This window comes from Pleurodeles waltl, chromosome 8, assembly GCF_031143425.1.
Source record: "Pleurodeles waltl isolate 20211129_DDA chromosome 8, aPleWal1.hap1.20221129, whole genome shotgun sequence".
Classification (NCBI taxonomy): Eukaryota; Metazoa; Chordata; class Amphibia; order Caudata; family Salamandridae; genus Pleurodeles; species Pleurodeles waltl.
This window is the reverse complement of record NC_090447.1, coordinates 881,067,156-881,089,252: the sequence shown is the minus strand read 5'-3', so window position 1 is coordinate 881,089,252 and position 22,097 is coordinate 881,067,156. Positions and strand designations below refer to the sequence as shown.

The 22,097-nt window shown below is 46.1% G+C and overlaps 1 protein-coding gene across 1 annotated transcript in view; it reads right to left on the bottom strand.

Moving 5' to 3' along the window:
* STK24 (serine/threonine kinase 24) overlaps positions 1 to 22,097 on the bottom strand; it is a 665,456-nt gene that overhangs the window by 107,081 nt on the left and 536,278 nt on the right. Inside the window, exon 6 of the mRNA XM_069205177.1 lies at positions 14,270 to 14,455. Coding sequence (XP_069061278.1) covers positions 14,270 to 14,455 — 186 coding nt within the window. The remainder of the gene's footprint in view (positions 1 to 14,269; positions 14,456 to 22,097) is intronic.

Below are 22,097 nucleotides of genomic sequence, written 5' to 3'. Positions count from 1 at the left end.
TGGTTCACAGCCCACTTTTAAAAGACCTATAGCTCTGAGTTGGTGCCCCATCTGACTGTCCTATGTCTTTACATTGCAAACACATTCAAAAGTAACATGGACAATAGGTGAGCCTCTAATATCAGTTATTCCCTAAGCCTGGCAAAGACCCCCATTTTGATGCCTCCTACAGACCCATCGCATTGTTCAATCTGGATGCTAAACTTTATACCAAGATATTAGCCACTAGACTAGAGGAGATTTTGCCAGACCTGATCCTTCTGCATCAGTTCAGCTTTATTAAAGGGCAACAGATGCATGACATTCTGTGAAGGGTGGTTCACCTGATCGAAAAAGCAACCAAAAACCAAATTACGGTGGTCCTCTTGACACTAGATGCCAAAAAGGCATTTGACCGGGTGAACTGTTTTTTCCTTTTTCATACCCTTTGTAGCTTTGGTATGGATGAACGCTCCTTAGCAATGGTCCAGGCCAATAACGCTAATCTAGTTTAGAGTACGGTACGAGACAGGGGTGTCGTTTATCCTCGCTCTTATTTGCCCTCTGTATCAAACCCTTAGCAGTCAAGGTACTATCTACCCAAGCAATCCAAGGCCTCCCCTTCGGATCAGTCGCACTTAAAATTTCGATGTTCACAGATGATATTCTTGTCTCCCTCACATCCCCTCAATAATCTCTTGCAGCCGTACAACAAAAACTTGAAAAATACGAAGCAGTGGCAGGGTTCCACATTAATCTGCACAAATCCTTCCTTCTCAACTTGACTTTGCCTATTTCCAAGATGAAGGTGTATGGTGGCTCATTCCACTCCTTTTCACTGAGCTAAAAAAGACCTTACCTATCTTGGAATTAAGCTCACCTCTAGAGTGGCAGACCTCTACTGTGGAAATTATCCTCCACGCTTACAACTTAAGACAGATCTTAAGAGATGAGCCCCAATGTGTATAACATGACTTGGTCATATCAATGCAATAAAATGACGGTCTTACCGAACTTTTTATACCTTTTCCAACGGCTCCCCATTAACATAGACAGTGATTTCTTTCCTGCTCTTTGATCCTTGATCATACAATTTCTCTGGCAAGATCGTAAAGCTCATTTCCCCTATAAACTTCTGCAACTGCCGAAAGATGCTGGCAGCCTGGCCCTTCCCGAATTCCAATTATGCTATAGAGCAGCACAATTGAGAGTGATTTATGAGTGGTCATTAAGAAAATCAGATCACATATATATAGGAGAAGTGGGCAGGTATGTCTGGGATATTCTGTGGAAGCTGAAACCACATCGCCCACCCAACGCTTACCTTACATACCCACCAAAATGACCCTTAAGGTGTGGGACACAGCAAATTACTCCACTAGATGGGCTTCTTTTCCCTCTCCTTTTACCCCTATACACTTCAACCCAGACTTCCCACCAGCGCTGACACCTGGCCCATTTGACCTCTGGGGAGAAGGGGGCAGCTTCACCATATCTGATCTCTTCCATGGGTGGGATATCCTAACATTCTGAAACTGTCAATGAGACTTCAATCTCCCAAGCTCTGACAAACACTAATCCTCACAACTGAAACTTTAGGTAGTCCACCTAGAGCTGAGGATGGCTGCCACTAGGGAGCTTTCCCAAATAAAACAATCTGTGAAGCAGGCTGAAGAGATGATGGGTTGTATATCAACTATATACTAGCTATTGATAACTATCACCTCCAGCACCGGGCCTCGCCACATAGTGTTCTGGGAACGCACTCTTGGGGTTGCGATCGCTGAGAAGAAATGGTGGAAGCTGTGGAGAGATATCCCCCACTTTAATCATTCTATGGGGATGATGGATGCACACTACAAAGTGCTCTTCGACTGCTATTTATACACTACTTATACCCTACTAAACTCAACAAAATCTATCCGAACACATCCGATCTCTGTTGAAGGGGGTGCGGGTTCCTCTGGGACTTTTGACATATTTGGTGGGTCTGCCCAGCATTTGTTTGACCGTGAGGTCACAGGTTTGGATCCCACAATGTAATTTAGCATTTCATCATTCTGAGGTCAATCAATCGCACCATGAAGTGGGAAAACAATAATGATGGTATCATAGCCAAGGGTCTACTTCTGTGTAATTGTGTGCCTTCCTGACTGTCCACAAATCTATGTAGTGTTATCAAACCTTTTAGGGCAACAATAGCCCCCTTTGGCCCTTTTATAATGCACACAACAACGTGGTTTTCTTGAATAGGTGAGCAGCAAAAAATTCTATAATTGATCAGCCTGTAGTTGAGAGTTACTTCCAGGTAATAGTAGTGTTTTTTATAATTATATCTGCTGACCTGGTTGTGACTTTTGATAGCTTATGGTCAGTCCTTGTGGGATAAACCAATTCAGGTTCAGAGTCTGAGGGAAGTAGCTCCAGACCCACTTGTGTTCCCCACAGAGCTGCTGTCTGGGCTCATACTCAGTGTCTTCACCACTGCTCCTCATTCCTTTCGACCCTGAGTTGAACATGGGCCTCGTACTTATTGGAGCCTAAGCCTTTTAGATGTCTGCGGTCTAGTGGTCTGAGGACGAATTGATAGGGAGTATCTAATTCCATTTGCCTATTTTTCTGCTCAGTCTCAAGCTTCCTTAGGGTTTGTTAAGAAATGTGTTGTACTGTGAGCTCTATTTTTAGTTTGGAAGGAAACAGGAGCAAAAAACTTACCACATATGTCTATTTGCACGTCACTCTCTCTGCCTGGGTAACTCAGCAATTTTGCCAACACCAGCCTTGAGTCGCTTCAGATGGCAGCAGACATGCCTGTCCCCTATGCACCCTCTCAATAGTGAAAAGAGGGGGAAGACCAGGAGATACAACATGATGTCCAAGCCATTCTTCCAAGAAAGTGACCATGATGTAACGTATTCAGGTAGTCCTGCTATTCGAATCCTGTTCTGTCAAAATAGGCCTTTGGATCATCTTCCCTGTACTACAAAAAACACACTGTGTCTACAAGATTGTTCAGCTGATTTTGCAAAGTCCTTTATTTATCTTTAAACATTCAGCTACTTTCCATTCATCGTCTCTCATAAGTTCACGACTATCGTCAATAGGTTACTTTTTTCTTGAGGCCCCCCACGGTTGCCACTATAACTTGTAGAATTTTATCTTTCTTAGTTAACAATGCATTTTGTCTCACTCCTGCAGTGTCTGATTCTGTACATGTGGACCTCTCTGACATCTCCAGCTCATTCCCAAAAGTCATCTCTGGGTAAGGGTTGTGCCCTATACAGGGCCACAGATCAGCCCACTGCAATACCAAACAGCACTTTTCATGCGTTCATTATAGGTTCAGGGACTATATGTCATGAAGTCTGGCTGCTGCTGACAGGCTTTGCAAAATACCCTGTAACTACCTAACTATCCCCTAGCATGGTATAGTTCAGGCATGTGGACACTGCAGAGACAGGACTAAGGTTGTAAGGTTGTAAGTAACAGAGTATGAACATTGCTCTTTGTGAGATGACCAAAAACTAAATGCAGATTCCTGAAACAGACACCAGTTCCCATGAAGATGTAATGTCTCCCACTGTCCCGCACTGAGCAGTGACAGAAAGAAGCTCTTTTAAGAAAGGTGGCATTATCTCAGGGCACCTGCCAGGCAGAGACACTGATATTCATATAACCAAATGGCCTTAGCATTGCCTCACCTGTCTGCTCCTTAGGGAGGGCATCGACAGCAGTGAATTAGAAGGGTCTTTTGTTATTTGTTGGGTCACAGTGCTGTCAGACACCCTTCCTTTTCCTGTGCAACCACTGCAGGGATAGCGTAACATCCTCCCAATTGATTCAGTAGCCACTCGACACACCACAGAAGGAAGCTGGCTCAGCCTTGCCTCTGGTGCCGCCTTCATCAGTCAGTACTTCTGCAACCATGGAAGCTGTCTCAGGCAATCACCAGTAAGCCACAACTGGCCTCACTCCCCATGTCAGGGATCTTTATCCATGCCGACTTCCTTGCTTGGTACTTGCATGATCTAGGTGGCCTCAGCAGCTTGAAGACACAATTTTTAGGTCGAAGCCTACCTGACAGCGCATCTGTCTAGTTTGCTTACAACTTATTGTGGGCATTCTGAAAGCTTCCCTGAGAATGCATTTTGCCTATTGCTAACTAATGGCTTTGTGGTTTGTGACTCACAGTTGCTTGCATTCTATTTGCTGGCTTTATTTGCTTTAGGCTGTCTAGCTTGAGGTCATCCCTCCTGTGAGCATCTCTTGTTTGTTGTATCCTGCCAAGAAGGCACTTTCAGTAAACAGGGCTTTAAATCTTGTTCTTATCTTGTCACATTTGCTGTGCATTCAAAGAAAGAGGTCAAATGTCAGGCCCTGTCTTCCGAGATAGCTTGATGTTTACTTTTCTTTCTCTGACTTCAAAGTGCGACAATTTATGTAACAATCCTACTGGGTTCCCAAGTTAGAGGAGAGGACGTAGGATGTTATTTTTTTCTAGCACACACAACAAAAATAAACTGTGCTGATCTTTCAGAATATATCAATTAGGAATGTAAAATGAAGCACTTTCATTGTAATTCTGAAGTGTGATGGAAACAAATCTATGAATATGATCACAATGCACTAGTAGAAGACACTTCCACACATTATCGTTTGTGTGCAGTAAAACTGCATGTCTGTGCAAATGTAATGGTCATTTCAATTGAAAATGTGCTGTCTGAAATTGCGGTGTGCTAACCATGCATACTCCAACACTAGCCACTCCACTTTACATTACTCCATTACACTCTAAGCCCTTTCACTCTACGACAGGCCACTCCATTCTACAACATGCCACTCTACTCTACGTCCCTTCCATCTAAAACACTCTACTCTAGGCCACATCACTCGACTCCACGCCACTTCAATCTACAACACTAACTACACAAAACACATGGCATTTGATTCTATGGCACTCTATACCCCTCACTCTACACCCCTCCACGCCACACCTCTTACCACACTGTACTCAATCTACCCCAATGTATCCCACTCCACTCCAGTCTACCCCAATCCACTCCAATCTACCTCCATCCACTCTACCCAATCTACCTCAGTCCACTCCAATCTACCCCACTCCAATCCAATCTACCCCACACCAATTTACCCTAATACAATACAACACAAACTACCCCAAACCACCCCACTCCAATCTACCCCACCAAATGTACCCCACCCTACCCCACCCCACTCTGATCTTTCTCACTCCACTTCACTCCAGTCTACCCCAATCTACCACACTCCACTCTATCCCAATCTACCCCATTCCACGCCACTCTCCGCCACATGCCACACAATCTACCAACTCCATTCCAATCTACCCCAATCCACTCCTCTACAATCCAATCACCCCAATCTACCCCACTTCACCCCACTACAATCTACCCCCCCAATCTATTCCACTACCATCTACCCAATCTACCCCACTCCACCCAAATTTACCTCCACTTCCTTCCAAATCTATTCCACTCCAATATACCCCACTCCACTCTACCCCAATCTACTGCACTTCGCTCAAACATACCCCACTCCAACCTAGCAGACTCCACTGCAATCCTCTCCAATCTACCCCAGTGTACCCCACTCCCCTCCAGTCTACCTCACTCCACTCAAGTTAACCCCAATTCACTCTACTCCAATCTACCACAATCGAACTCACTCCACCTCAATCAACTAATTTTCACTCAAATCTACCCAACTTCACTCAAATCTACCCCACTCCACTCCAATTTACCCCAGTCCAGTTTACCCAAGTCCACTCCAGTCTCCACTCTACTACAATCTATCCCACTCCACTCCAATCTATTCCACTCTACCCTACCCCACTCCAATCCACCCCAATCCACCCCACCCCACTCTACAACAATCTACCCTACTTCAACCTACCCCACCCTAATCTACCCCACTCCAGTCTACTCCATGGCAATCTAACCACTCTACCCCAATCTACCCCATTCTAACCTATTCTACCCCATTCCACCCAACTTCAATCTACCGCATCCAACCCCAATCTACCACACTCCATTGTAATCTACACCGATTTTTCCCACTCCATTCCAATCTAAGCAACTCTAATTCTCCCAATCCACTACACTCTACACCTCAATACTCCACCCTAATCTATCCCCACTCCACTCCAATATACCTCACTCCAATCTTCCCCAATCTACTCCACTCTTCTCCAGTCTCCATTTCACTTAAATCTACCCAACTCCACTCCAAACGACCCCCTCTACTCTACCCCAATCCACCATACTCCACTCCTGTCTACCCAAATCTAACCCACTCCACTTCATTCCATTCTACCACACTCCACTCAACTCTACCCCACTCCAGTCCAATTTAAACCACTCCAATATACCCTACCCCACTTCACCCCAATCTACCCCACTCCAATGTACCATGCCCCAGTCTACCCCACTCCACTCCAATTTACCCAATCTACCCCACTCCATTCCAATCTACCCTACTCTAATCCACCCAATCTACCCGTCCCACTCCACTCTAGCCCACTCCAATCTACCCCAATCCACTCTACCCCACTCCACTGTAACCTACCCCACTCCACTCCAATATACCCCAATCCACTCTGTTCCACTCTTCCCCAATCCACCCCACTCCACTCCAATCTCTCTCAATATACCACTCTTCTTCCCCAATCTATATGGATCTACCCCACTTCTATCTACCCCCTCCAACCCACCCTAATCGACCCCACTCACCTCCAATCTACCCTACTCCACCCCAGTCTGCCACCATCCACCCCAATCAACTCCAAATTCAATCTACCCCACTCCAATGTACCACACCAATCTACCCCACCCCACCACTCCAATCCACCCCACTCCAATCTACCCCAATCCAATCTACCTCAATCCAATCTACTCTACTCCATCCCACTCCACTCCAATCTACCTTACTCAACTCCAATCTACCCCACTCCAATCTACCCTACTCCACCTCACTCTGCCACTATCCTCCCCAATCTACTCCAAATTATATCTAACCCACTCCAATCTACCACACCAATCTACCCCAGTACACCACTCCAATCCACCCCACTCCAATCTACCCCAATCCAATTTACCCCAATCCAATCTACTCTACTCCAGCCTACTCCACTCCAATCTACCCTACTCAACTCCAATCTACCCCACTCCAATCTCCTCTACCCCAATCCACTCAAATATACCCCACTCCACTTCAATCGATCCCCTTCACTCCCCCAATATATTCCACTCTATCCCCAAGCTAACTTGATCTAACCCACTCTTATCTACCTCATTCCAATCCATCCCAGTCTACACCACTCCACTCCAATCTACCCCACGTCACCCGTCTACCACAATCTACCCCAGTCTACCCCAATTTAATCTACCCCACTCCAATCTACCACGCCAATCTACCCCAAACCCCACTCCAATCTACCTTTCTCCAATCTACCTCTATCCAATCTACCCACTCCACCCTTAACCCCTTCAATCTACCCCGCTCAAATCCAATCTATCGCACTCTAGTCTACTCAAATCTACTGCACTACAAAATACCCCAATCTCACCCACTCCACTCTATTCCACTTTACATTACCCCACTCCACTCTACCCCAATCTACCCCACTCCATTCTACTCCAATTTACTCCACTCAATATACCATAATCTACCAAACACCACTGACTCCATGCCACTAACTTTTAGCAATGCTGAACAGCAGCCACACTGGTGTGCAACGTGGCTAAATCACATTGCCGAAGCCAATAGCTCTTGCATTGGCGAGACCCATTGGCTTTGTCAGTGCTTGTTAACACCGTAGTCAGTGGCAGACGCGGAGTTCATCAAAAGGATGTCCGTGCTTCGCCTCTCTTGCTCCCTGCCTAGTGGGTCTGACGCACTCTCCCAGCCCTCATGTGTTGGTATGGCTAGGTAATTTTACGGACAGACTTACTGGTTAGCCAGCAATGAGCTTTGCAAAACATGGCTCATGCCATGCACTTCCTACAACATCCACATGTCCCCTTATTTTAATTCTTTTGCCACGTAACACACTCTCTGCTGAAAGGTCTACAGCATAATGGAGGGGATTTGTTTTTTTTTTAAATATATTTTTATTAATAGTTCGCTGTTTACTCTTCACAGTTACATTTATGGGAACATAAAATCCACGTTATTCGCAACACTTAAAAGGATACTTCACTTTGCATGTGTTCACAGATGTCTCATGTCATGTTTTAACGCACAACTAGGTCTATATCCAATTTCTGTTGCCTGTTAGCTCTAGGGTTCTATATATGTTTCCTTGAGTGTCTAATTCCTTGTCTCTTTGTTACCCAATCGTTTTACATGCTCATTTAACAGCTTCAACTTGAACTTAACTATGTACACACTTAATGGCTATTTGTGGGTGGTTTTTGTGTTAGGTGGTGAGAGTCGCTCCCTGTGGGGGTTATATCTGGAGGGATAGCCATCTGCTATATGCGTTCTCCTACTGCTCCTTGTGTGCGATTGTACTCAACTCATCTCTGCACCTTGCAGTTTATCATGAGTTGTCATTGTTCTTTACTAGCTATTTCATTGTTATGTTTTCTCACTCTCGCCAGCAGTGTTCCTAGGTTTATCCCTTATCTCCTTACAGTATCTGTTTAGGTTTCCATTTCTGCTGGTGCTGTATTGGGATTTAATGGTTCTTCTCCTGTGTTATTCCAGCCCAACAGTAGTTCTTCCCAACCTGGGGCCACGGGGGTCTGCCGGATACCCTTTGCTTCTTCAGTTTTTAAGACCTGCAATTCTGCTCCAGCCCACCTCTTGACGTCATTTTTCCATTCAGCTAATGGGGGGGAGGGGGGGTTAGCAGCCTTCCAACCCCTCATAATTAATCTTTTGTAGAGGTCCAGGGCAAGATCCAGGAAGCGACTCCTAATCTTCCCTAGTTGGATATCTGTCTTTAGGCCCATCAGACAGACATCGGGGGCGAACGGCAGTTCCGTGTCATATAGTCTTGACATGCTCTCTATCACTACCCTCCAGCCCGTTTGTAACATTGCGCATTTCCACATCATGTGGTCAAAGTCTGCCTCGCCCTCACCACATCTGGGACATATCTTAGGGGTTCCCCCATATATTCGGAACAGTCGGTGAGGGGTAAGATAAGTTCTATGCAGGTAGTTATATTGGATATATTGTAGCCGGGTGTTACGCGAGATCTTCCGGGGATAAGCCAGAGCTCTGTTCCAGTCTGCCTCAGACAGTGTATGTCCGATCGTTTTCTCCCACTTCTCTCTGAGTGAGTGCAGGGGATCCAATGCAGATTCTATCTGGGCTCGATATATTTTCGTGATTAAGTGGGATTCTTCTCCCAAAGTCAGCAGGAGGTGCAACACTCCGTGGGTCCCGGGTTCTGCATTAATCGTATCCCAGTGGCCTTTCAGAGCGTGCACCAGCCTCCTGTACATCAAAAATTGACCCTGAGGGACCCCCTTCCCTACTAATTCGCTGAAGCTCTGTAGTTTACCTTCCTTGAAGAGCTCCCCCACCGTCACCACTCCTGCATCCCTCCATGAGCCCAATCCCCGGCCCCCAGCCCCTGTTCCCTTCGGTTCCACGAGCAATACCGAAATCGGTAGTGCCGGGGAGTAGGGTGGACCAGCTCCAGTCCTGCTCGCGCATCTTTTCCAGCACAACTTTGCGGTGTTAGTCATTAGGTTGTCTCTAATGGGGGGCAGCTTCTTCTCTATCATACGTGCTATTATTCGGTCTATGTCCATCGAACCGTGGGGGTTAATTAGGTCCAGCTGCCCCTTGCCCACCATCCATCCAGCCACCCACTGCAGTTGAAATGCCAAGTAATATGCCTCAAAGTCAGGAGCCCCTAATCCACCCGCTCGCATCGGTCTGCACATGGTAGTCAATGCTGTACGTCTCCGGCCCTCATCCCATACTAATTCCCGGAGCAGGGTGTTCAGTTCACGGAACCATGCAGGGGGGACCCATACCGGTAGGTTAGCAAAGAAGTAGAGGAGGCGGGGCAGCATCACCATCTTAGACAATGCCACTCTGGCCATTGTTGTTAGTTTGAGCGACCGCCAAAACCCAACTGAGTCGCGTAAGGATCGGAGCGCCCCACCCAAGTTGCTATCTCGAAGGTCGGCCAGCTCATGAAATATTTGGATCCCTAGATATTTGATAGTCCGAGGGGCCCAGTTCATATCTTTCGGACATGTTTCAGGGCGCACGATATTTGGTAGTATGGGGAAGACAAATGTTTTGCTGCGGTTAAGATGAAGTCCCGACAATTCCCCGTAGCTCTCCAGTATCTTTAAAACCCACGGGAGGCCACTGGTTCCGTCTCTGAAATACACCAGAATATCGTCCGCATTTAGGGAAATAATATGCTCGCTTGGACCCCAGTTAATTCCTCTACCGACTCCTTCCTGTCGCATTTGGGCCGCTAGAGGTTCAATTGCCAGGGCAAACAGCAGCGGCGATAGAGGACATCCCTGTCTGGTTCCTCGATACACCGGGTATGTGTCAGATATCGTTCTGCCCGTCTTCACCCTAGCCATTGGGGAGGAGTACAGTAGGTCCACCCACTTCACCCAGTTTTCACCTAGTCCCATCTTTAGCATCACAGCCCTAAGGTAGTCCCACCTGATCGAGTCGAAGGCCTTTTCGAAGTCTACCGCTAATAAAACCCCTGTCGGAGGCTTCTCTGTTGCTGGCATGTGTAAGATGGTAAAGACCCTCCTCAGGTTCAATGAGGTGCTGCGACCAGGGACGAAACCATTCTGGTCTGTATGCACCAGTGTGGTCATTAGGGGGATCAGCCTGTTAGCCATGATCTTATTGAGGATCTTAAAGTCACTATTCAGCATTGATAATGGGCGGAAGTCGGTCACTGGTGCTTCCCTGTTTTTTGTTTTAGGTAGTGGTATCACCAAAGCCTCCCGTAATGTGCCCGGTAGCTCTCCTCGGCGTAATGCCTCCGCGTATACCTCAGCCAGCTGGGGTACTAACAATGTCCTATATTTTTTGTAAAAGTCCATTGGAAGGCCATCGGTACCGGGAGTCTTTCCAGGAGCCAGTTGCGATATAGCCTCACTTATCTCCTCCACTGTTACAGGTCCCTCTAGGCTATCCCTCCCCACCTGGTCCAAGGCTGGGAGAGCGATTCGCTTTAGGGAGTCTCGGAAGGCCTCTACCCCCACGTCGTGGGGTTTCCTATACAAATGCATGTAGTATCCCTTAAAAGCTTCGTTGATTGGGCCTGGACTTCGCCTGCATATTCCCTTTTTGTCTTGTACACTTGTGATGGGTTCTCCCCCTCCGCATGGGCGTATCAGCCAAGCTAGGAGCCTTCCCGATCTACCCTCCTCTGATTGCACTGATGCCAGGTATTTTTGTGTGTTGTGGCACCTAAGTTGTGCCTCGATCTGGGAATGCTCTCTGCGGGCCCGCTTGTATTCCTCATTCTCCTGGGGTCCAATATCTTGTCTCACTTCCCATTCGTGTATTTTCTTCTCTAAGGAGGTCAATTCCCTTTCAAGTGTGCGTTTCACCCCCGCTGTCTGACCCAGGCAGAATCCTCTCGCTACTACCTTAAGTGTTTCCCATTCTGTGGCTCTGGTTGTGGCGGATTCACTGTTAATTTTGATATGTTCTGCCAAATGACTTCGAAGGGCCTCTCTATACGACTGATCCTCTAACGCAGTGGGAGACAGTCTCCACGATGGGATTGGGGGTCTGTCCTCTATAATACTCAATGTGATCAGCAAGGGGTTATGGTCTGATAGTGTGCGGCCAAGATACTCTGAGTGGGTTACATAACACGCAAGGCCCGTAGTGCATGTCATTCTGTCAATTCTGGTGTGCAGCCGGTGGAGGCCTGAATAATAAGAATAGTCACTGTCTTTTGGGTGCTGTTCCCGCCATACATCCACCAGCCCCCAGGAGTCCAGCCATTCACAGAGTTTTTTGGCTGTTCTAGTGGACCCTGCGCCCTGTAGTGGCGGGGTCGATCTGTCCATGTTAATGTCCATTACTGCATTGAAGTCCCCTCCCACTATTAATTCTCCTGTGCTTTGGCGGGTGAGGTGGCTTGATAATTTGGTCAGGAAGGGGACCTGGTCCTGATTGGGAGCATAAATACAACTCATAACAACTGGGATACCGTGTAGTCTCCCTTCTAGCACTACAAATCTGCCCTCTTGATCTATGTCAGTTGAGTCTATTATCAGTGGGACCCCAGCTCTGACCCATATCAATGCTCCCCTCGCATATGCTGAATACTCTGTGGCAAACACCTGTCCCCATGGAGGGGATTTCTTAAGGTGATTGCTTCATACGCCAGGTTTCAACAGTGACCTTGCCTATCCCACGCCTTTTTTGAAGCCATATACTCAACATTCTCCAAGTGCGAGCAACAGCATCCATAACACTTTCAGGAATCTGTTATTATTAGCGTATGCCAAATTCAGTTATGAAGGATGTACACGTACTTCATTAGTTCATGGAATCCAAGCCAGAGATGACCTCCTCTACCACCAACTAAAAATCCATGAGCAGGGATATTAAAAGCAAAGCAAAAATCAAAGAAGGAAGAAATAAAAAAAATGAAAAGGGTGTCCAAAATGTTGGTAATACTTGATGAGTGAGTCTTTGACTTTTAAAATACCCAAGATGCAACAAGGAACAGTGGGGAATATATATATATATATATCAAACAGAAATAAGCATCTTAATGATAAAATGTGGATACAGCACAAAAGTGATAGCAAAAGTATGAACGTGCTGCTTCCATTAAACAGCACACCTGTCAAGGAGTGACAGACTGCCAAAAAGGAACAAGCAGTGGCAAAGCCAATATGTCTGGGGTTAATGAGCTAATGCAAACAACATTAGCACACTGGTGCGAGGGCAACTGGGGTGAAGCTTGGAAAGAAGACAGAGGGATATACTTCTAAAGGAGTCCCTTATGCAGGTCAATCTAATCGTATAAGTAGAGACAGAAGCATACACCTAAACAGTCACTAATAGCATTAAGTAAGAGATGAGCTTCATTGCACTGAGCCAAGATGTGACTGACACAAAGGCCCTCATTCTGACCCTGGCGGATTGAATCCGCCAGGGCCGAGGGCAGCGAATGCACCGCCAACAGGCTGGCGGTGCATTCATGGGCATTCTGACCGCGGCGGTAACGCCACGGTCAGAAACGGGAAACCAGCGGTCTCCCGCCGGTTTCCCGCTGCCCATGGGAATCCTCCATGGCGGCGCAGCAAGCTGCGCCGCCATGGGGATTCCGACCCCCTTCCCGCCAGCCTGGTTCTGGCGGTTTACACCGCCAGAACCTGGCTGGCGGGAACGGGTGTCGTGGGGCCCCTGGGGGCCCCTGCAGTGCCCATGCCAATGGCATGGGCACTGCAGGGGCCCCCTAACAGGGCCCCACATTGCTTTTCAGTGTCTGCTTAGCAGACACTGAAAAGCGCGACGGGTGCCACAGCACCCGTCGCACACCTTCCACTCCGCCGGCTCCATTCTGAGCCGGCATCCTCGTGGAAGGCGCTTTCCCGCTGGGCCGGCGGGCGATCTTTTGCAGATCGCCCACCGGCCCAGCGGGAAAGTTGAAATGCCCCCCGCGGTCTTCTGACCGCGGGGCGGTGTTTGGGCGGTTTCCGCCCGGCGGGCGGCGTCCGCCGCCCGGCCGGGTCAGAATGAGGCCCAAAGTCTCCAAGCAATCAGGGAAAGAGGTGGTTTGAAGAAAGCCAATGGTTTAAAGGGGGTGATCCAAAGCCCACCTTATGTATATTGTATCCTATACGTCTGTTTGACAGCAATGTTTTCAAATACAAAACTAAAAAGGCATAGCAGAAGTTTTATTCATGTAAACCGGGGTAAGAAACGCACTGGACAAATTAAATTGAGCATGTTGCATGACATGAGAAGCTCCGTATGGCGGGAAATTTAGGAAGAGAGGTATATACGAAATACCAGCTGGGATAGTTTGTATTTGGTTGAAAGGAAGTTGAGTTATTGTTGCTACTGTAGATTTACCAGCCACCCTCAAAACAACATTTTTTTTTTTAAAGTAGGGCTTTCAATATTATCTAATACGTGACTACATGCATATTTACCACATATTGCATCTATGTTCTTTCATCAAATACTGTTGCATACTGTCATGAGTTCTAGCACAGAAAATATTTAAAAATACTATGCAATTGAAATATGAAAATGTACAGGAACCATGTGAACTACTTACAAAGCTGGGTTCCTTGTTCAAACAAGCCTCAACAAATTCCTTCAGCGCCTTGCTGTAGTTACCCTCCAGCGTTGGTGGTAGGTTCTTTGGGATCAGGAATAAAACCTTTATTGGATGCAGTTCTGAATGTGGAGGCTTTCCTTTTGCAAGTTCAATGGCCGTGATGCCCAATGACCAGATGTCTGCCTGGAAGAGAGAAGCCAATATACTTTAAAACAGTGGCTCTTAACTGTTTGACTTCTGTGGATCGCCACTGAATCATTACTGGAATCTGGTGACCCCTCCTGAGTCACTGTTCGAAGTCAGGGACCTCCGGCTAAGCAATTTATATGAGTTGAATCTCAAAATAATATACAGAACTACAGAAACAAGTATACACCAAACAAATGCTGAAATTTTTAAATATTTTGTTTAATTCACAATCATAGAAAAAGTTATAGAATTTTCAGTTTTGCTTCCGTATTTTTCTATATACTCTATTAATTTTAGTTTACTAAGTTCCAAGTTATTTAATTTTGTAAAACAGTCATGGTTACACTTCTTAGTCCTCGCTGACCCCAAGGGGTCCTCAGACCACAGGTTAAGAACAAGTACTTTAAATAATCTGGCAAACAGTTGCCCTGTTTTATGTTTTTTGCTGCTCCAAGAAATGGTTCATTCAAAGAGTGCTGGATAGAGAAGTATGTACTCAATTATTTAGAGGGAATCCAATTCCTGTTGTAGGTAGCCTGGGGCCAGGGGCAGCCTTAATTAGCTGGTCTGCAATAACTTTGTAATATCAGCAACAGATGTCATTTTCAAAATGGACACTGGTTTGTATTTTGTATTTGGATTCACATATGTGGCCCTGTATAGAGTACCTGAAAGGTGAACATTTAGTTAAAAATGTACGTTATTATGGAGCATATTCAGGGCTATGGGATGATAATGGTAGAAGATGCTAACCAAACACGTATGAACATGTCGTGAAGCAAAATGGGCAGTCATTTGGGTAATAAAAGAGAAAGCTATTGGAAATAGCAGCTGCTGTCGAAACCTCAGAAAGGGTTACAGCAAGCACCAGGTAGAGATAGCCAGATTACTTCTACCACCGCAGTACTGATATATAATATAACTTAAGGTCTCAACGTTCTGTGCTCTAATTCTCGACTCTGATAATTGTTTGTCCTGATATCACGGATTGTTAAACAATGTTGTCTCTTATTTAGTGTCCAACATATGCACAAAACATGAGTGTCAGATGGAAATCTGAAAAAGAAGAAATAACGCTGACATACACACAGACATATGCTAAAATAACAGGAGAGGGAGCCTCTCGTTCATGGAAACGGGGGGGGAGGGTTGTTATCGGCATAGGGTAGTCAAAGCTGCATCTGCATGACTGTTTTGTTCTGGCCATAATTTGAAAAGTGAAAACAGTGCTCAGATTTACACCTTCGATGGCAGTTACCTGACGAACCTGATAGCGTTCCCACAGGATTTGGGCCCATATTTATACTTTTTGACACAAAACTGCGCCAATGCAGTTTTGCGGCCAAAATTTTAACGCCATTTCTTTGCGCCCCTCAGGCGTCAAATGTATACTTTGACGCTCGGCGGTGCAAACCACTGGTTTGAGTAATTTTTTTTTTTTACTCAAACCAATGCGAAACGTCATAAAGAAAAACAACGATAACGTGGCGAAAATGACTTTAATCCGGATTATGACGTCGCAAACCAGATACACGCCTTTTTTTTAAGCAAATGCGTCAAAAAGCAGCACAAACAGAGCAAAATGTGCAAAGGAGAGGCAAAATGGATCCCAGAAGCTTTGAGCGACCCCAGGAAGATGACAACCGACCAGGAACCAGCCAGGAGGACCCACACAAGACCCAGGAGAGGGAGAAGAAGAAAGGGAAGTGTTGGTTCAGTGCAGAGGAGCAGGAAATACTGGTGAAAGAGGTGTCAGAACACCAGCACCAACTTTTTGTCACCTCTAAATTGCCAATTGGGATGAGAGAGGCAATTTGGCAACAAATTGCTGACAAGATAAACAGTGTGGCAGAAGTACGGAGAACAGTCATCGAGTGCAAGAAACGCTGGCATGACTGCAAGCGCAGGACCAAGGAAAAGATGGCAAGGAACAGGAAGGCAGCACTGCAGACTGGAGGTGGGAGTCCAGCACCGCAGGAGGCCCGGGACCACATGGAGGAGATGGTGGCAGCCGTCATCCCTGAGGAAATCGTCACAGGGATTCAAGGACAGGACAGCGCAGACTACCAGGAGACAACACAGATGCAGGGTAAGTGGCATGGGGAACTAAAATGCCTAAATGTTAATTGTAAGCGGGGGGTACATACCTACTACACAATGCAAGTAAGTCATGATAATCAGGGAGTGGAAAGGGCAAAGGGGCATGGCACAGGGCCATGAGCTGTGCAGGGGAAACCTGGGGCACTGTACAACACTACACCAACAACCTTTGCATTGAGGTATGCTGCCATGCCAAGGATGTCGGAAGAGTAACGCCAGTCCAGGAGGATAGGGTACAACATAAAACTGTCCTGCTGTCACACGACAGCTGGTATTCTCGCTACATGAACTAGGGCTCAATTAACAGTCTCAGGCCATATCCACAAGTGGAATTTAACATTGACAACAGTTGCCACTACCACCTCTGCTGTGTGTGCAGGTCAAGTAGCTAATGGCAGTTACGTGCCCATGGATCAAACACACCCAAATTAGAGGGTTCAGGATGACGACATAATCAATCCCCTGCAATCTATAAAAATGCGCTAATCCTGTCAAATGCTAATCTCCATAGTCGCTACAAACATCAGGCATTGTCATAAACATTATGAGGTACACAGCAGTAATGTCATACCCATGCTGCATATGTCAGGATCCACCCTGTGCCTGGGTCACAATAGCTGCAATGACACCATGCAACATCCCAACTGTCATACTGCTCAAACAACAGCATTGAGGGGGAGGACATATGTTTCTGGCTAGTGAAACACACCCACACAGTCAGAAGAGGAAATGGAACACTGCTAGGACCATCAGTGCAATCCTATGTAGCACACATTCCCCAACATCAACATTACACACTACCAATGCTGACTTCTGTAGTGTGCCATGCCAATGCTATACATAGTATATGCTAGGTCTCAGCAACATATAGCTGGATGTGAAATATCAGAGAGTGGGGAATTCCAGATTGTTAAGTGTGGTGCAAGTGCCATCAGAACACCCACAGCCAGTGCCAGGCCACAACATGAGAATGGTAGACAGAGGGTTGAGTTGTACAATAAGGTGGCAACATACAATTTGGGCAGTACCTACACCTAGAGGATGTGACGCAGACAATTCCCCAAACTGCCCACACTACATGTGACATGCAGGTGGGGCATAGGCCTGGGAGAATGCTAATCTTCATGACAGGAACAATTAACAGGAACCAAGATCACAATGTGCAACTAATAGGAAGTCAGGAACGTCACATTACAAATGCCACAACACAGACACACTAATTGTACAACATCTCATTGCAGAGGACGATGGCTCTCCTGGGGATATGCCTGTCCTGGACTTCCCTGATGACATGGATGACGAGCTGACAAACATCAACCAGCAGACCCTCCAAGATGTCCTTGGAACTCTCCAGACCCCACCTTCAGTCACAAGGAGGAGCACAGAAGTAGCAGCCATCACAGAGGAACCACCCACAACCCCAAATGTACGACCTGCCAGCTCCAACCCAGCTGAGAACTCTGATGACACTGGCACCAGCTTTGGGAGGACTGTAGTTGGAGTACAGCTGGAGCTGGCCAAGGAGGTGCGGGTGGGGATGCAAAATATGGCAGCCAGCCTAGAGGGGGTGCGTTCGTGCATGATGTCATCTGCAGAACAGGCAGCAGCCATGCAAGGGCGAACATCTATCTTGCAAGAACTTCAACAAAGTGTGAAGGAAATCAGCACAGCAGTAAGGGAGTTGACACAACACCTTGCACACCAAACCTTTCAATGCGTGCACAAATGCAATATTGACCCCCTCAGGGCCGACCTGGCTGCCTACCACAGTGATGTAGCTGCTATACTTAAGAACCAGAAGCTCCTCCTTGCTGCAGTACTGCCCTTAATAGCCCCACTGTTGGCAGCTACCGGGATTTCTGACTCCACGTCTTCAAACACTGAAGTGTGTTTTGCCCCTTCAAACTCACCACCACCAAGGGCAGAGGAGACAACACACACATCAGAAGATGAAGACGTGGAACAGATCACCTTCACCCGTAAGAGTACCCGGTAGCACAAGCCCATGCCAAATGGGCACTTATAACCAAGGTCCTGTGCTTCGTAACATGCCAGTCTTGCAACAGCTGCTCACAAGCACTGTTCTCCAGCCCACTGTTTACCTTGACACTATGCTCTGTGATTGTCTCTCGCTACCTCATTTGCAATTCCTATCCCTCTGCACTGTGTGACACTTCACCCCAGCATGTCCAATGACATGTCCTTTTGCACTTGTGTAGTATCACAATAGAATGCGTCACACTAATGGACTTACAATCCTGGACTATGTAAATATAGCACTACAGTACTTTAAAATAAATAGGACTTACACAACCACTTTGTCTCTGTGTAATGTGACACATCAACCGTAAGGGAGATTAGTGATGTTTGCCTCATGTCAATGCCCATAGAATGTCAATACAACTGCCTTGAAAGATTGTGGGCTGATAACTATGCACAGGGGGCTGGATTGTAACATCATCTGCCCTTCATGAGGGTTAAATCTGAAGTAAATAGAAAAATTACAGTATAATGCTGTGTTGGACAGCATAAGTCTGCTTCAAGGGATGTCTAAGCAGAAAATCATTGTCTTCAATTTTTACTTCCGTACAATCTTTAGGTTTGTGACATTTGACTCAAAAATGTCATCACACACACCATACAGCAGGAATGGATGTGTACGAGTGTACGTACAAATAAGTAACCTGGCAGTAAAATGTAAGAAATTATAGGTGTGAGTTATGTATACCATACTATATGAGATTATACCATCACTCACCTTATCAGGGTTCACAAGAACATCAGGCTGCAGGCAGACGTACCACAGTGTCCTCAATACCAAATCTGGTCTCAAAGTATGACAGATTGAAAACATACATCCAAACTTAACTACACATTGGGAACCATGGTAACCCTGAGTGGTTGGTGCAATGGATGGCAGATTCCTAGCGAAGTAGCTTTGGTGTAGCTGCCAATGTGACAGCTCAATTGGGATTTGGATGCACGATGGAACACAAATGCAAATACTAAATTGACACTGTTCACCCATGCAAAGGCCCTGATCCCCAAGCATATAATACATACTGTAAAGGAGTACCTACATATTTATTTAACTGTAAAAATAGGATGCTAAAACTAGGGGAAACACCTTAACTAACCTAACCTATCCTAACTACACATTACCCACAACTGGCCCTAACTACCCTAAGCTAAACTTACTTATCACATTTAACTAAGCACTCTAAAGATCAACCCACCAGCCCCTTTATATGACGGGACACATGGAGGACAACATATACTAACCTAAACACATACTAACTTATCCTAAACAAATATATATTTTTTTGTAATTTTGTAAATATTTTTTTATATTGTTTTGGTATTTTTTATTTTTGTAAACACATAAACCCCAACATCATCCCCCAACAACCCACCCACAAATAAAACACATGTAAAAATATCATACCCTCCACCCCCCCAACCCACTAATACTAATTAAACTAACAGCTTATTCTAATCTAACACTAAGCCCCCTAAACCCACTAAATATAAGAACCAGGAAAGAGGAGGGAGGGAATCATGGCTGAGGGTCTCCAAGTCACAAGTTTGCCCTCCGCAGGGTCTTCTTTATCCCACGCACTCTCCTTTTGATCTGAGACACCTCCTGCTGCAGCCTGTCCAGTCTGCGCAACATCCGTTGCATGTCACGTTGCATTGAACGGAATTCCACATTGTCAATGACTGCAGCAGGGGTGGTCTGTGTGCCAGTTGTGGAGGGTTGTGCAGTTGCTGGTGCCATGCTTGGAGGGAGAGGTGCAGGGGCGGCTGTCAGTGGTCCAGGAGCGGACGATGTTGATGGACCTGCAGTGGTGGCTGTCATCCTTACTGCCACTTGGGTCATAGTGGTGGTGCTGGTGGTGGCGGCTGTTGTTGACACAGATGGGCTCCCTTGGGCAAATGCCCTCCACACCCCTGAGGCTCTCTCATGGCGATAACGCCGTGCCATGTGGCGGAACCCAGACTCTACATCCAGACTGTGGCGGTAACGCATCACCCTCCTTTGAAATTCACGGATCTGGTAGGCATCCATATTGGCTGCTGTTAAAAAAGATAAAGCCAAACATTAGTTACATCATTGTGTGATACAGCTACTGATGATAATCAAAAAATACATCTAATGTAGCTGAAACAGGCCATATCACCGTACAGATCACAGATTCTCCCTGAGGAAGTACATGCCAACGCAGCCTACACACGCCCTCTCTAACAGCACAGCAATGCTCAAAAAGATGTGTACATACTTAATTGCTCTAAGTATCATTGTTCTGCCATTAGTCACATAACAAATGCGGCAAGTCCTCCACATGTGATAGTCCAACTAATGACTATCTTCTGGATGACAATCAAGGGCCACAAGATCTGTGATTTGTAAATGGAATTGGCAGGATGGTATGCAGTTCCTAATCAAGGGTGGGTATCCTAGGATGGAACAAATGAATTACAGAATTACATGTCTATGTACTACACTTGGATCCTCACACCTAGGTACACATATTTCATAACCCTAAGCCTGTGTCTCAGGAGGGATGGACAAGAAACACATACTTTCAAACATCAAGGACAGCCAGTAAGCTTTGGACAGCTGTACATGGGTTTAGTCAGTCCACCACAGGTAAGGAGGGTGTCCAACTAGGATAGGCACAAACATTGGACAATCCCATCCCCATTTATGTTTGTAATTGCGGACAATTGTCAACATCATTTGATACCACCAATACCTGTCCTACAACAAGCACATATATGCAAGCACCCATCTGGGCATGAGCTGCATGCACACCTATGACATTGTACTCAAGTGCCACATAAACGTAGCACAACATGTGGAGCTAGGTGCTGCTAGGAAGTCAAACATACACTCTAACATGTTCATTAGTGAACAGGGAGGCTCAAGTCTGTGGGTAATACTTTGGCATCCCTATTCTGTGTGATTCAGGGTATGACTTGCTGACTAAATCATGCAAATGGCCTTCTCCAAATTTTTCATTACAAGAAGTGTAACAACAAATGTCACCCTATTCACATGGCCATGCCTACAGGGCTGCACTACAATCTCAAAATATGACTCTAGCCACTGATTGTCCAACTCAAATATAGAAAAATATGTCAAACACCAGTCAAGTTACATATTAGATCATGTGCCAGCACATCATACCTTGCAATGTGTCCAACACAGGAGTCAATCACACAAAAGCTGCAAACACAACACAGAACTGAAATAGCAACACTTACTGGATATGTCTGGGTCTGCAAATCGAGCCACTTCTCCAATTGTGTAAGGGGCAGGTCCACCTGTAAAGCATGGAAGGGTGAAATGTGCTCAATGTCTGTGCACTGTACAACACTTTAAAGTAAAATTACTGTGTGTGACATTATATCTGAAAGTCCAGCCCCTCAGTCATGATGATATTCCAACATACATACCACTGCAAACATGCAAAGACCCTGTCACTCCAGTGAGTGATACACACACATATGCACACATGCAGTTGCCCTAACT